This window comes from Euphorbia lathyris, chromosome 5 (genome assembly GCF_963576675.1).
Source record: "Euphorbia lathyris chromosome 5, ddEupLath1.1, whole genome shotgun sequence".
NCBI lineage: Eukaryota > Viridiplantae > Streptophyta > Magnoliopsida > Malpighiales > Euphorbiaceae > Euphorbia > Euphorbia lathyris.
In genome coordinates, this window is record NC_088914.1 from 3,633,137 (window position 1) to 3,648,840 (window position 15,704).

The 15,704-nt window shown below is 34.5% G+C and overlaps 1 protein-coding gene across 1 annotated transcript; it reads right to left on the reverse strand.

Moving 5' to 3' along the window:
* Positions 1 to 7,196: 7,196 nt before the first annotated feature.
* Positions 7,197 to 14,358, reverse strand: LOC136229325 (glutamine--fructose-6-phosphate aminotransferase [isomerizing] 1). The gene is made up of 11 exons (XM_066018038.1): positions 13,957 to 14,358; positions 13,555 to 13,727; positions 12,269 to 12,380; positions 11,531 to 11,676; positions 10,889 to 11,053; positions 9,804 to 10,164; positions 9,446 to 9,696; positions 9,246 to 9,360; positions 8,884 to 9,139; positions 8,639 to 8,807; positions 7,197 to 7,812 (listed from the first exon to the last, which is right to left on the reverse strand). Exons 1-11 carry the CDS (start codon positions 14,222 to 14,224, stop codon positions 7,729 to 7,731), a joined length of 2,100 nt encoding a protein of 699 aa, XP_065874110.1. The 5' UTR covers positions 14,225 to 14,358; the 3' UTR covers positions 7,197 to 7,728.
* Between the last annotated feature and the right edge of the window lie 1,346 nt (positions 14,359 to 15,704).

Below are 15,704 nucleotides of genomic sequence, written 5' to 3' on the forward strand. Positions count from 1 at the left end.
TTGGATAGGTTTAGGTTTTATTTCCATTCCACTTTTTACATTTTTGTCCTCCAAACTCCTTTCGAAACCAACGTAAATCAAGAGGCATATTCGTCTTTCCACTCCTTCTAGACCCTTCGTTAAACTGTCGTTTTCTAAAGGCAAAAAAGAAAAAGGAAAAAAACATAATCAAACCCCTGAACTTTATCTGTTTTAAGGATCAAGCCCCTGATCAATTATTTTTCTATATTGAGTTTTTGATCATTGATTTTGTTATGAATTTGCTTATTTAACTTTTCTGTCGAGTTTGAAAGAGGAGAAGATCAATTTTGACGATTCTAATGCTGGAAATCACAAAATCAGAGAGGATAAGATAGAGTTTGGAATAACCTACTAGAAATTAATTTCTGTAATTTCTTGTTACTTTTTATCTATCTATCTTAATCAATAAACTTTTATTTTTATTTGTCCACATCAATAAGTTGAATCTCCCTAACAATGTGTGTCGTTGAAACTCGACGGAAAAATTAAATAAGGGCTAAATCCATAATAAAATCAATGATCAAGGACTTAATGTAGAAAAATAATTGATCAGGGGCTTGATCCTTAAAACAGGTAAAGTTAAGGGACTTAAATATACTTTTTACCTTTTCAAAATATACACAAGTTTGGACAATATGTTAAAAAGTTGTAAAAGTTTGATTTGTTTTTGTTTCAATAAAATCATTTTGCATTCGAGTTGATTACTTGACATCTCAACATCACGTCAACGTGAACTCATACTGAAAAATATAACTAAATATCTTAATTGACAATCGATATACACGTGAATCAATGTACCATTTGGATTTTAGTTTATGGTTAATCTTTTTTTTATCACGACACATGGACTTGAGACATATGATTATATCAAATATGGTTCACATATTTTCAGAAATTAAATAACTTTATAATTATAAAATACTTCAAGTTATATTCATTATGCCCTCGAAAATATTAAAACTTTTGGCACGTCTAAGGACAATCAAATCTTGTCTATTACATGAACGTGTGTTTGTTTTGGGAGTTTTTTTAAGAAAAAATTATAATTGTTTCATTGATAGAAAATATAGTATATTTCTGCATAAGTAATTACAATCTAAAAGTAAATTAGATGAACTTGAATCTACATCTTCAATATCATAGATCGTGATAGAGCGATATTAGACATAGGTTTTGAGAGTTAATAAATGAAAATAAAGTCTATATATATATATATATGGGAGGGTTCAAATGAGAACACACCCTTATGCGAGAATAATTCTTATATGATAACACACATTAATGACATTATTGTAAACACATATAATGTCATTATTGTAAATACTTTGTTATTTTAAAACATAACCGTCGGTCACCAATGTCACCCTGTGCATTTAGTTATTCATCGTCATCGTTTAACATCTTCGATCTTTCCTTCATCTCTGATGAATCTCACACTTCCGATCAGTATGCTTTAAAAACATAAGACATCAACATAGGAGATTAGTTGTAAAACATAAGACATTAGTTTTAAAATATATGCTGGAGTATATATTCTATATTTTATAGTCCGTGTTCTAAAATGTTAAGTAAAATGTTCTAAATAATTAGTTTAGAACATAAGAAATTAGTTGTAGAACCTAAGACATTAGTTTTAAAACATATGTTGGAATATATGTTCTATATTTTATAGTTTGTGTTTCTAAAATGTTAAATAAAATGTTCTCAATAGTTAATTTTTTTTATGGAAAACTAAATAATTAGTTTAGAACATAAGAGATTAGTTGTAGGATACAAGACATTAGTTTTAGAACATATTCTGAAATATGTGTCCTATATTTTATAGTCTGTGTTCGAAAACGTTAAGTAAAATGTTTTAAATAATTAGTTTTAGAACATATGCTGGAATATATGTTCTATATTTTATAGCATGTGTTCTAAAATGTTAAGTAAAATGTTCCAAATAATCTTACATATGTTCTACTTTTTTTATGAAAGTATTCTCATATAAAAAAAAATACCTCACTGAGAATATTTTTAACATGGGTTAAAATATGTACAATTTTTTAACACTCTAAATTTAAGAATATTCTTGATAATATATTTTTATATTATGAAAATACCCTCATTCATTTATATTATTTCCACCTACATTATTTTCGGGGTAAATAATTTATTAGTCCCCCACTTTTTACCTAACACATGGTTAAGTCTTTCTATTTTAAAAAACATATTATAAGGTACTTATCTTTTATCAATATTAACCATTTGGTCCTTCTGTCTATTTTTTTTAGATTTTTAACTATTATATTTGCCTTAAACAGACAGACGGAAAATAACAGAGTAACATGACTATTTTGTATTGTACTATGGTTGTCCTAAAAGCTAAAATATGTTGGGTTAAAGATCTAAAAAGATAGATAAAAAGACCAAAGAGTTAATATTAACAAAACATATAGACCTTAAAATATGTTTTTCAAAATAGGTGTACTAAACAGTGTGTTACGTGTTACGTAAAAAGATGGAGACTAATAAATTATTTACCTTTATTTTATTTTTTTGTAACTAGTAAAAGAAACCTCAAATTTGAATATTCTTGATAATATATTTTTACATTACAAAAATAGCCTCATTCATTTATATTATTTCCACATACATTATTTTTGTAACTAGTAATAGAAACCTTCCTGATCAGTAAGGCCGAAGAAGAAGGGCTTATTTCAGGGTGTAAGATATGCAGAAGGGCACCGGCAATAACACATATTTTCTTTGCTGATGACAGCTTTTTGTTCTTTGGGGCAACTATTGATGAGACCAGAAAGGTCATGAGTATCCTATCTGAATATGAAGTGGCGTCGGGCCAGGCAGTAAACTTAAGCAAGTCAGGAATCTTTTTCAGCCTTAATGTGCCGGAACCGCTGCGATTACAGATTAAAGCATTACTGGGGGTATGCACTCCTCTCGACACTGGCAGATATCTAGGTCTGCCGTCACTCATTGGGCGTTCAAAACGCAGGATTTTTACGTTCCTGATTGATAGGCTGCGCAAGAGGTTTGGTGCATGGGGTCTCAAATTCCTGTCCCAGGCTGGGAAAGAGGTGCTGCTAAAGTCTGTGGCTCAAGCCTTACCAACATTTTGTATGAGTGCGTTCCTATTACCTCTATCTATCTGTGATGAGCTGCAAAAATTAATGAATTCTTTTTGGTGGGGTATGAAACCTCAGGGTAGTAGAAACATTCATTGGTTTGATTGGGGAAAATTGTGTAGACCTAAAGAGTCAGGTGGGATGGGTTTTAAGAATCTACATGTGTTTAACCTAGCAATGTTAGGCAAGCAGGGATGGAAATTACTAAAATTCCCTAATACTTTAGTGAGTCAAATGTTCAAAGCTAAATATTACCCTAGGGAGGATTTACTACTCTCCAAATTAGGCAATAATCCTAGTATGGTTTGGAGAAGTATATGGGAAGGTATTAGTATATTGAAAACAGGGGTTAGATGGAGAGTGGAAAATGGCAGATCAATCAGTGTTTGGGAGGATGAGTGGGTTCCTAATCTTGAGGGTTTTTGTATAAATTCCTTTTTGGTCCCTGGAATGGAAAACTTGAGGGTAGCAGACCTGTTTCTTAAAAATGGGAGAGGATGGGATACACAGAGATTAAACGACTGCTTTAGCGAAATGGAAGTGCAGGCTATCAGTGATATTATCCTGCCATACAATGTAGGGGAAGATATGAGGATCTGGCATTGGTCAATGGATGGACACTACAATGTTCACTCTGGCTATTTGTCAGGTATGGGGCTTGTTGAAGCCAGCAGTACCCAAGAGGGGTGGAAGAGATTATGGAAGCTGATGATTCCCCCAAAACTGAAGCAGTTTATTTGGCGCCTATGTTCAAAGTGTTTACCCACTAGAGCCCGGTTGGCCCAGAGAAGGGTCCCTATTTCAACTGAATGCCCAGTATGTGTGGAACAAGAAGAGACGGATAACCATTTATTTATTGATTGTTATTTCGCAGGTGACATTTGGCGTGTAGCAGGTCTGCCTGTGCCTAGAGTGGATAACAGACACCTTGACGAGTGGCTTCTCCAAGCCTTGAGCAACTTAGAGACGGAAGAAATTGCTAGAATCTGTTGTGCACTTAAAGCAATCTGGGACCACAGAAACAGAGTCCTGTGGCATATGAGATGGTGGCCGGCAGACACGGCATGGCGCATCAGCCTGGAGGATGTTCAGGATTGGAAAGCTTATAAACAGAAGACTCCAAGCAATCGACAGATGCAAGTAACGCAATTACAGCCGAGAGGTAATCAACTTTCGCCAAACCCTCAACATAGATGGACCATGCCTAGTCCAGGCTTTATCAAATGCAACATCGACGGTGCCATTTTCAATGATTTAAACAGCAGTGGTATGGGAGCAGTTGTTAGGGATGAAAGGGGAGCATTTCTCTTTTGTAGTAGCAGTCTTATCCCAAGTGTCAAGGAGCCACGCATTATTGAAGCCCTTGCAATTCGCACAAGTCTGTTGTGGATTGCTAATTTGGGCTATTCTGCTGTTATTTTTGAATCTGATGCCAAGGTAGTGGTAGATGCTATTCTCTCTGAAAAGCAGGACATTTCGAAATTTGGTATGATTGTGGAGGACTGTCGTATTCTGTTAAGATCCACCCCATCTTTTAAATTAGTTTTTATTTCTCGCTTAGCGAACAGTGCGGCTCATTTGGTAGCTAGGCTTGCCTGTTCCAATGCTATCGATTCCGTTTCAATTACTGCGCCCGACTGGCTTGTGAACACTATTTATATGGATGCAAATCCAACATCTATTTAAGTTTCGCTTTCAGGTTCAAAAAAAAAAGTAATAGAAACCTTCAATTTGATTCTAACGTAACCCTTAGACACGTAATTGATCCTTCACCTCATTTTTAACGGCAGGTTGCCAATAACTCCATCATTTTACACACGTTCTTAAACGTGGAATATGATTCAACCTCAAATAACTTCCATCTCAAAAGCTAAGAAATTATTACGTCTATTGACTTTAACATCAAAGTTTTTATAGAGAGACACTCTTTCAACACTGTAACATGTACATAGATCCAAAAATATCAACGATTAATCTTTCCTTTACAAATTTTATTGTTCAGTTCAGACTACAATAGATTCAAGTGTTGAAAAAAAAACACTGAGTTTAAATAATTTCTCTACGGTTTAAGTCAATGACGAACACATTAAAAAGAATCTATTGTAAAGTGAGATGAATTGATACTGAAGCCGTTGTAGCAATTAAAGAAAGAGAGTAGTGAAGCTCTTAGCCTAGTGGTTGAGAGCTTACCTATGACTAGAGAGGTCATGGGCTCGAATCACATCCGGGTGGGGTGGGATTTTTCTTTCTTCTTTTAATGTAAGCGCATTGTGCGCAAATTTTTTTAAAAAAATTGATACTGAACCACTCCGATAATGACACATCAATAATTATACTAATATATCATCATCTGAATGATCTAAAACCAATCTAATCTCGTGTCATTCTAGAAACACAAGATACATTAGAACTCTGTTTGTTTGTTGAAAAATATTGTGCAAAAAAAATATTTTTTCTGATTTTTTGGTATTTGTTTGCTTAGAAAATGAGTCAACGAAATTTTTTAGATTAGACAGCAGAAAAATTTATGAAGAAAATGAAGAGTAAAACATTTTCCAAATTTTTGGAACCCTACTTCATTCCTTACCTTTCTGAAAACGGTAACCACCCATCATTCCTTCTCGTTTTCCCCAAACCAAACACTGGCCCCGTTTGTTTGGGGGAAAATATTGTGTTCTGGAAAATTTTATGCAGGGAAAATATTGTGCAGGAAAATAAAATATTTTTCTGTGTTTGGTAACAACACTGGAAAATATTTTACGGTATTTGGCTACAACACTGGAAAATATTTTCCAACCACTAAAAACGTGAAAAAACAAAAAAAAATGTGAAATTTTGTTAAAAACACAAAAAGTGAAAAAATACGAAAATCACGAAAAGTAAAAAAAAATATTAAAAACATGGAAAACATGGAAAAAAGTGGAAAACCATGAAAATGTGAAAAAAAATTATTGTTAAAAATCCAAAAAACGTTTTTTTTTTCACATTTTTAGCATTTTTTTGTACGTTTTCTCGTGTTATTAACGTTCTTGTGTTTTTTTGCATTTTTTTCTTCATTTTTTCGTATTTTCACGTTTAGTTTTTCGGTTTTTTCCTTTTTCGCGTTTTTTTATTTTTCGCATTTTGTTACTTTTTCGTGTTATTCATGTTTTTCGTATTTTTCACGTTTTTGTGTTTTTTACATTTTCGTGTTTTGTTTGCATTTTTCGTCTTTTCATGTTTATCGCGTTTTTCACTTATTTTTCGCATTTGTTACGTTTTCGTGTTTTTCATATTTTCTCACATTTTTGTGTTTTTTTTTTGTATTTTTCACGTTTTTGTATAATTCATGTTTTCTCACTTTTTTGCATTGTTCATGTTTGTGCCTTTTGAAGTGTTTGCTTTTTTTTTTGCGTTTTTGTGTTTTTCATGTTTGTTCACCTTTTCATTTTTTTTACGGGGTTTTTTCCATATTCTCGTGTTTTATAACGTTTTCACGTTATTCATGTTTTTTCGTGTTTCATATTTTTGTATTTTTATATTTTTTAACATTTTTCCCATTTTTTCTAAACGCTTGTTTCTTCCTTCCTTTTCCATTGACTTGCTACTTATTTTCCTGCCTAAACAAACAGTGAAAAATTGGGAAAATATTTTCCTGCAGAATATTTTCCTGAGAAATATTTTATTTTCCAACACAATATTTCCTTACCTAACATTTTCCAAAACAATATTTTTCGACAAATAAACGGGACCTTAAAAAGTTAATTTATTTATCATTGTTATTTTGAATTAGAAGTCAATTTATTTAAACAATAGCATTTTCTCAACACACAAGCATCTTATATTTATTTGCAAGCTTAGTGTCCGTCCTTCATAGCGCTTTTTTTTCATTCTCTCCAAACAGTATAATAAAAATGTTCTGGTTAAGCTTGAAAACCAATTGCTTATAGCTATTTCAAAAAAGAAATTCGCTAATTTCTACTAACTACCAGCAATAGCAAAACAACAACAACAATATATATGACTAATCGCCCCTTTAGTTCCCTTTTTTTTCCATTTTACTAGCAGCAGTAAAAACTTCAATTTCCATATAGATTGGAGAAATGTGAATCAGTAAGATAAATAAATAGGTAAATAATTTATTAGTGCTCGTATTTTTATCCAACACACTATTTAGTCCTCACTCGTATTAAAATAATACATTGTTTAGTCATTAACTTTTGTTCTTTTCAACAGTTTAGTCCCTTGTGGAGGGAATAAACTGTAATAATAATTCGAATATTTGAGGGACTAAACTGTTGAATAAAACAAAAGTTAAGGACTAAACAATATTATTAAAATACGAGGACTAAATAGTGTGTTTAAGTAAAAACGTAAGGACTAATACATTATTTACCCTAAACAAATCTATGGACAAGCAAGGCATAAGCAGATGGTCAGGATGTTGAATGAAATCATCAGTAATGTTCCTAATTCTATTTACACCTCAACACAATGCAGAATCATAACACAAATTCCGGGCAAGCCACTCGAGAAAAACTATCAAGACACCGCCATTACTCGAACACGAAATCAGATATTAGATTTGTCAGTTTAGCGTTCCTTACTGTGTTGTTACGCTCTTTGCTAGATTGCGAGGTTGATCCACATTGTAGCCCCTTAGAACTGTGAGGTGATAAGCCAGAAGCTGCACAGAAAGAGAAGTTACCATATCGTAAGATGTACCATCATATCGATGCAGAATATGCGAGTTGATATAAATAGTATGCCGAGAACATATAGATGGATATTCTCTTAGGGGTCTGTTGTGCCAATTTCTCAAAGGATGCTATACCATTAGGGGCTTGGGACTCGAGATCAACCTCGTGATATCGATATATCATACCACGAGGGAAGCATGGCTATGATTTTGTCCCAGTGTCAAAATGGTAACATTAAAGGTAGTGGTATTGCCGAGATGGACGAACTTGGGTCCGTGATTGACCTCAAGATATCCCCATACTGCTAGTCTGTGGAGAACATATATAGATGGATATCATCTTGCGGTCTGTTGCCCCAATTTCTCAAAAGATACCATAGCATCAGGGGCTCGGGAGTCGGTACCCCTTTTCTTGCCCGATGTATCTAGCTCAGATGGCTGAACCAAGGTCAGAGATCAACCTCAGGGTATATCCATACTACGAGGGAAGCATGGCTACGATTTTGTTCCAGTGTTAAAATGGGCCAATAACTCAGAATAAGTAGAGCACTGAAGGTTAGTGGTATCTACCAGATCCTGAGATGGCCGAATTGATATCCGTGATTGACCACAAGAAGCAGGGTTATGAACCAACTTCATGAAAAAGTCTCGTGCATTCGACAACTTAAGAGAAATGTCTATAATCAAATCATTCTATTTACAGACAATGGCCTGACATGGTTGATGCTCGAAACATCAATATTCCTCCACTATATGCTAATAATAAGAGTTGGGTGGAGTTAAAAGTACAAAGCGAAAAAGATGATAGAAGTACCTGCAATGGAACTATATTAACCACTGGTTGAAGACAATCCTCAACCTGAGGGACTTCAATCACTCTGCAAGATTCCCCAGGGCATACAGATGCAGCATCCCCTTTAGAACACATCACTATCAGGCGACCTTTACGAGCATGAAGTTGCTGAATTACTGACTGCTGCTTGCTGTATGGAACCAGTAGGTGTCAGTCAGAATCTTAGATGATGATGATAATGCAAAGAATTATGCAAGATAACTAACCTGAAGCATGAATCACGAGTTGCAATGACGATAATCGGAAGGTACTCATCAACCAATGCCAATGGACCATGTTTCATTTCACCGGCAAGCATTCCTTCACTGTGCATAAGAGCCACTTCCTTCACTTTTAAAGCACCCTCCAGAGCTGTTGCATAGTTGTATCCTCTTCCAAACACAAGAAGCGACTGTTCTGCCATTAATAACTTTGCAAGATCCTTCATTTCCTGGTCAAGCTTCAATACCTCTCTGACCTTGTCTACAGAAACAATATAAACAAATTATAAATACTTCCGAAATCGAAATAAAGGCCAGGCCTCTAATAGTATGTTAACACGGAAAGTGGTGTAGCTATAGAAATTTACTTGGCAAGTCGAAAAGACCATCTATTATAGCCTCTCTTTTTGCTTGGGTAGAAATAGCATCTCCTCCAATCGCTAGCGCTAGCATGGCCATCACTACTATTTGACTCGTGTACGCCTAAGAAAATGTTGCCAACGTTGTTAAATCGCTGATACATAATCTAAAAAAAAATGAACAAAGGTCAAATGAGCAAGTACTGCACCTTGGTACTTGCCACACCTATTTCAGCTCCGGCATTTATATGAACTCCACAATGTGTAGTTCTGGCTATTGCACTACCAACGGTATTCGTTATGCCAACACATAGAGCCCCATTTTCTAAAGCATATTCCAGAGCATGTAATGTATCTGCAGTTTCGCCAGACTGACTAACAAAAACAGCAGTATCTTCCCTGTATATAGGACCTTGCCTATCCACCAAATCGCTTGCGATTTCCATAGTAACAGGGACGCCTATGGGATTTATTAATTTAACATTAGGAAAACTGGATATATAATTTTTTTGTTCCTTTTGATGATATCATTGTTTTATTCTTAAATTTGAATCAAATAGCACTTACCAGAAAGTTCTTCTAAAATGGGTCTTGCAGCCAAAGCGGCATTATAACTGGTGCCACAACCAATGAAAACAATTCGACGGCTTCGCCTAATTGTTTTAAGGTGATCCTTAAGTCCACCCAAAAGAACAGTCTTGCCTTTGCTAGAACCTCCACGTATAAGCCTCCCCCTCATGGTGGTGGTTAGAGATTCTGCCTGCTCATGAATTTCTTTCTGCATATAGTGCTCATACTTCCCTTTATTTATTTGTTCCACTTCCATCTCGAGGACTGATAGTGCACGTTGAACTGATGCAGGTCTAGAAAGAGAACCACCATTTCTTCCTTTATTATTCTCAAACTTCAGGATTGACACACTCCCATCCTGAGACCATAAGCGTAAATCAATGTATCAACCAAACAAACCAATTCTATGCTAACAGATACTACGCCAACAGTTCTGCTCAATTTCTTGATTTTGTTCTAAGCTTTGTGCATAGCAAACAGAGACTACAACAGAACACAAAAAAATAAGTAGAAGCAGAAAAATAAATTCAGATTTGTACATTTGTAATCGGTAGGCTTTACCAAATAGAAAAAGCTGGTGTATTTGACTTATTGTGTTTTTCAATTTCATTCCTACCATATACCCAAACCATGTCACTAACTGTCATTGCAAACGGTTTGACCAATTTCTTTGCAACTGCAATTCACGAAATGATCATATTTTCTTTCAAATCTAAAAGAACACTGCAAAACACCTATGAGACTGCTCATTCAAACATCCGAAATCTTATGAAATCATTTAACCTAGTTCAGTGCCAGAAAAATAACAAATCACAAAGTGTTGCCAGATTTGTGCAGACAATAATACAGGGCAAATGAGTATAATGTAGATATACATGCATTTCCATGAATTCGCTCATACAAGGCCTGATTGATTTGTTAAACTTTTGCCACACAATATCAATTAAGCACACACAAAACAACACAGGAAGGGACAGTATTCTGAAACGTACACCCTTATGAAGTCCAAAAAGACAATATCAGCAGATGCCAAAATTATAAGATATTAATAATCAAATCATTCATACACAAAGAATAAATACCTTAAGATGAACCACTTCACCATCCTCAATCATCAAGACTCTTTTTGTGTGCTCAACAATGGCATTAGCATCACTGGACAGAAAAAGTTCTTTGGGTTGACCATCCTTTGTGAGGAATTTGGAATCAGGAAATGCTGATCCACATTTAGCATCTTCATTTGGTTCCTGAATGGTTTACAAAATATTATAATAAATAAAAATATAAACCAGCAGACCAAAAGCATAAGTAGAAATGAAACAGAGGCGAAATTAATTGGCGTGCAGTAGAACACGCCAAGTAAATCAAGAGCACATGAATGATAAAAATACAGGTCAAACATGCTTCTGAAAAAGCTCTCCAAACAACAAATCTTTCTTTGTTTCAGGTTATTTATTGTATTATCAATATAATTAGAGATAAAAATCTCCACTGAGTATTAGACATTGATTATGGAGAACTGTGCAGAAACTCAAAGACCACAATTGCAGCTAGCTGAGTATAACAGCTTCTTTTTCTAGCTATCAGCAACAGCTAAAGCCATGACAAACTATGATCTGATCTGATTGGCTGGAGAAAAATAAATGGATAAACATATTGCTAAACAAGAATCAATGACTTTCTTTATTATTATTAGAAGTTTATTTGTTTCATAGCAAACATACTTTTACACCCAAGAGCAAGGGACTTCCTCGTTTGCAGGCAATTAACTCATTTGGATAATGTCGACTCTTAAAAATAAGGGCATAGGCTCCTTCAAGATGCCTCATGACTTCAAGCACAACTTGATTAAAGGTGACCGGCTGGGCCCCTGCAACATAGATAACATATGAGATAAGCTAATAATTATTATTTGCATTTTCTCAATCAAATAACAGGCACAACATATTTTAAAGAGAAGTGAAATTATATCCTGGAAATTGAATACTTCAACAAATAGATTCCTACTATGTTTTCTTTACACTTCTGCGTTGGAAAGTTTGCCCTTATTTTCGGTTAATAGGTATCACATTTGTAGTCGTACAAACTAAATCTGTCATTATTAACATCATATAGATTACCATGGTACCGAATTGGTCATGCTGCTGTAGAACAAAGGATTTCATGGTGCAAAGGTGAAAGTAATTTTACATTCTCAAAGGTGTAGCTAACCTCAAATTCCTATGCACAACCCTATAAAAAAAAAAGGGCGGCCCGGTCGCATTACGCGTCCCCGCTGAGCGAGGGTCCGGGGAGGGGTCCCACCACAAGGGTGTACGGGGGCTAGCCTTCCCCTGCCAATTTATTTGGCAAGAGGCCGCTCCTAAGACTCGAACCCGTGACCTCTTGGTCACACGACAACAACGTTTACCGTTGCGCCAACCCTATATACTATTTAAATTATATTTGTATTTGAAACATACCTTCAACTTCATTTGCTTTGTCGAAAACATATTTGGCAAGCTTTGGAATAACTTCAGTGTCAGTTTCAGATTCAAATGTGAAACCATGACGAACTAAGGTTTCCTTTAATACCTGAAAATGTTAATATATCAATTAATCAGATAACAGATTGAGAATACTTTCGAATTTGAACTTAGAAGTGTTCACAGGAGACACTAGCATTGGAAATTTTTAATATGGAAGAAAAGGAATGATGGAATAGCATAAAGAAAGGATGAAGACTGACAATTCATATAGTAAGCTCAAGTTGAAAGCAAAATAAGGACGAACCAAATTCCCTTCTAGCACATTGATAACTTATAAATCATAAGACTGACATTTGCATCCATGAACCCATTTGAAATATCTAACATCATTCAGTCTCAATATAGAAAAAGTCATAACTTATCTAGGAGCCAATAAAAAGAGAGCAACAAACCATAGCAGCCCCAACGGTCAAGCCACAGCCAGGACATTCGAAAATATAAAGAGGAGGGATGCTAGAAATGTAATGCTAAGACATAATGTCTACTGGTTCATAACAAGTACGGCACAGCCAAAGATGTGTGACAACATTGTTAGAAATTGAACTGGTTGAGCATAACGAGTTTGATATGCTTAACAAAAAATTAGACATGCAATCACAAGAACAAGAGATTTACATGGTTCGGGTATTTTTGCATACATACATCTACAAGGATGGAGTAGGCACATAATTCATTAGTAATCAAGAAAGTTGGTACAATAGTAAGAAAATCTCATCCTTTACTAAAGTCTCTAACTCTCAACTATGAGATACAAATACACCCAAAAGCTCAAACGGTTCCATGACATATTCTAATTAGGATTCTAGACTTAACTTAACAAACATTAAGAGTCAGACAATGGTCCTGTTTGGTAAACAGCCTTTGGGGGTAAAATTAGAGGTTTGAGAGGTTTTAACTAGTCAAACCTCTAATTGTGGCGTTTGGTGAATATATGTTTGAAAGAGCTTATTGGGTACAAAAAGCTAATTTTGAAAAAACTCATTTTAGGAGCTTTTTCAATAAGCTCATTGCTCCATCTCTTTTGAAGTACAAATTACTATCATTTAATTCCAAATAAAGAGTTTACCATGTCCACGCAATCAGCTAAGTTTTACCAAACAAGTTTACACAATCGGCTAGTCAAATCAAAGGTAATCAGCTAACACCTAATGGCTATTTGCCAAACAGAAACCGGCCAAAATACTGAAAAAATAAAACTAACTTCAATTCCTTTGACAAACCTCGTAATTCGTGATAACTCCATTGTGAACAACCAAGAAGTCATTCCCATCACCAGAAGATTGGGGATGACTATTTCGTGGAGCTGGTTCTCCATGAGTAGCCCACCGGGTGTGTGCTATTCCAGCATGAACAGGAAAAGATTCTTCCAAATTTAAATCAACCTCAGAAACCTCTGGAAATAGCAAAATCACCATTATCAATAAGCATTGCCAAGCAAACACGACGATTGCAGTGTTTTACATTCCAAACAACAAGAAACTCTGATCAAATACGGGTCAACCCGACCCGATCCGAAAACACACATCAGAAATCAATATCAACTAAAATTTAAATTTCTCCTCAGCAAACAAACAAAATAGTACGAAATTCGATTAGTTAACAAAAAAAAGAGAAAAAATCACCTTGATATACTGATTTGACGAGAGATTCAATGTTCCCTTCCTGACGAAAGACGAGAGGCGGAAGTGATTGTGATGAGGATGAAGAAGTAGAAGAAGGAGAAGAGGATTGTAGAGAAAAGAGTGGATCGGAAGGAGAATTGTCGATGGAAATACCGGCGGAATCATAACCGCGGTATTCAAGTCGGCGGAGGCCATTAAAGAGGACTTGAAGGATATACCTTCTTTCTCTGTTAATATTGAAATTCAAATACGCAAAGATCCCACACATTGTCGAAAATTTTCCCCTCGATTTCTTCTTCTTCTTCTTCTCCTTCTTCTTCTTCTACTTCTTCTTCTTTGTGTTCTCTCTTCTGTTCTGTGTCTTGTGCAGTTTGATTTTGGCTGCTGAACGGTGAGAGAAGGAAACAATGGAGAAGGTGGGCAGAATTGACTTTTGACTCTTCTTTTGTTTTTTTATTTAAATAAAATACAGATCAAAAGTAATAATAATAATAAGGGTAATTAATTTTTTAGTCCCTATATTTTGACAAAACACACTGTTTAGTCCCTGTATTTTCAAAAACACATGGTAAGGTCCCTAACCTTTCTCTCAATGAACTGTTTAGTCCTTCCGTCTGTTTGTTTGATTTTTTACTGTTTATGACTTCAGAAATGACTAAATTACCCTTTACTATTTACCTTCAAACTTTAAAAAGGAAATCCAATTTAAAAGAAGAAGCTATTTGTATGGAAAACAAGAAAAAGAAAAGACCCAACACTTACGAATTTGAACGATTAAGAAGAAAATCAAGAAGAAGAACACTCAAAGTTGATTTCAAATGCATTAGAGTTTAACGGAAAGGAAAAGAAGAACGCAAATTCAAATTGACTAACAAAATCTTCATGAGAGTCTAACGGCAGGGACTAAACAGTTCATTGAGAAAAACGTTAGGGACTAAACAGTTCATCGAGAAAAAGGTTAAGGACATTATCATGTGTTTTTTAAAATACAGGGACTAAACAGTGTGTTTTGTCAAAATATAGGGACTAATAAATTAATTACCCTAATAATAATAATAATAATAAGGGTAATTAATTTATTAGTCCCTGTATTTTGACAAAACACATTGTTTAGTCCCTGTATTTTCAAAAACACACGGTAAAGTCCCTAACCTTTTTTTCGATGAACTGTTTAGTCTCTAACGTTTTTCTCGGTAAACTGTTTAGTCCCTACCGTTAGACTCTCATGAAGATTCTGTTAGTCAATTCGGATTTGCGTTCTTCTTTTTCTTTATTTTCCTTTTCTTTAAACTCTACTGCATCTAAAATCAACTTTGAGTGTTCCTTTTCTTGATTTTCTTCTTAATCGTTCAAATTCGTAAGCAATGGGTTTGTTCTTTTTCTTGTTCTCCATATAAATAGCTTCTTCTTCTAAATTGGATTTCCTCTTCTGAAATTTGAAGGTAAATAGTAAAAGGTATTTTAGTCATTTCCGAATTTATAAACGGTAAAAAATCTAACAAATAGACAGAAGAACTAAATAGTTCGCTGAGGAAAAAGGTTAGGGACCTTACCATGTGTTTTTGAAAATACAGGGACTAAACAGTGTGTTTTGTCAAAATATAGGGACTAATAAATTAATTACCCTAATAATAATAATAATAATAATAATAAAAATAATAAGAATTTAATTATGATTAATTTTATTATGACTTTTAGCTTAAATTGCATATATTTTGTAAACTCTAAACTTAAATTCGTATTATTTT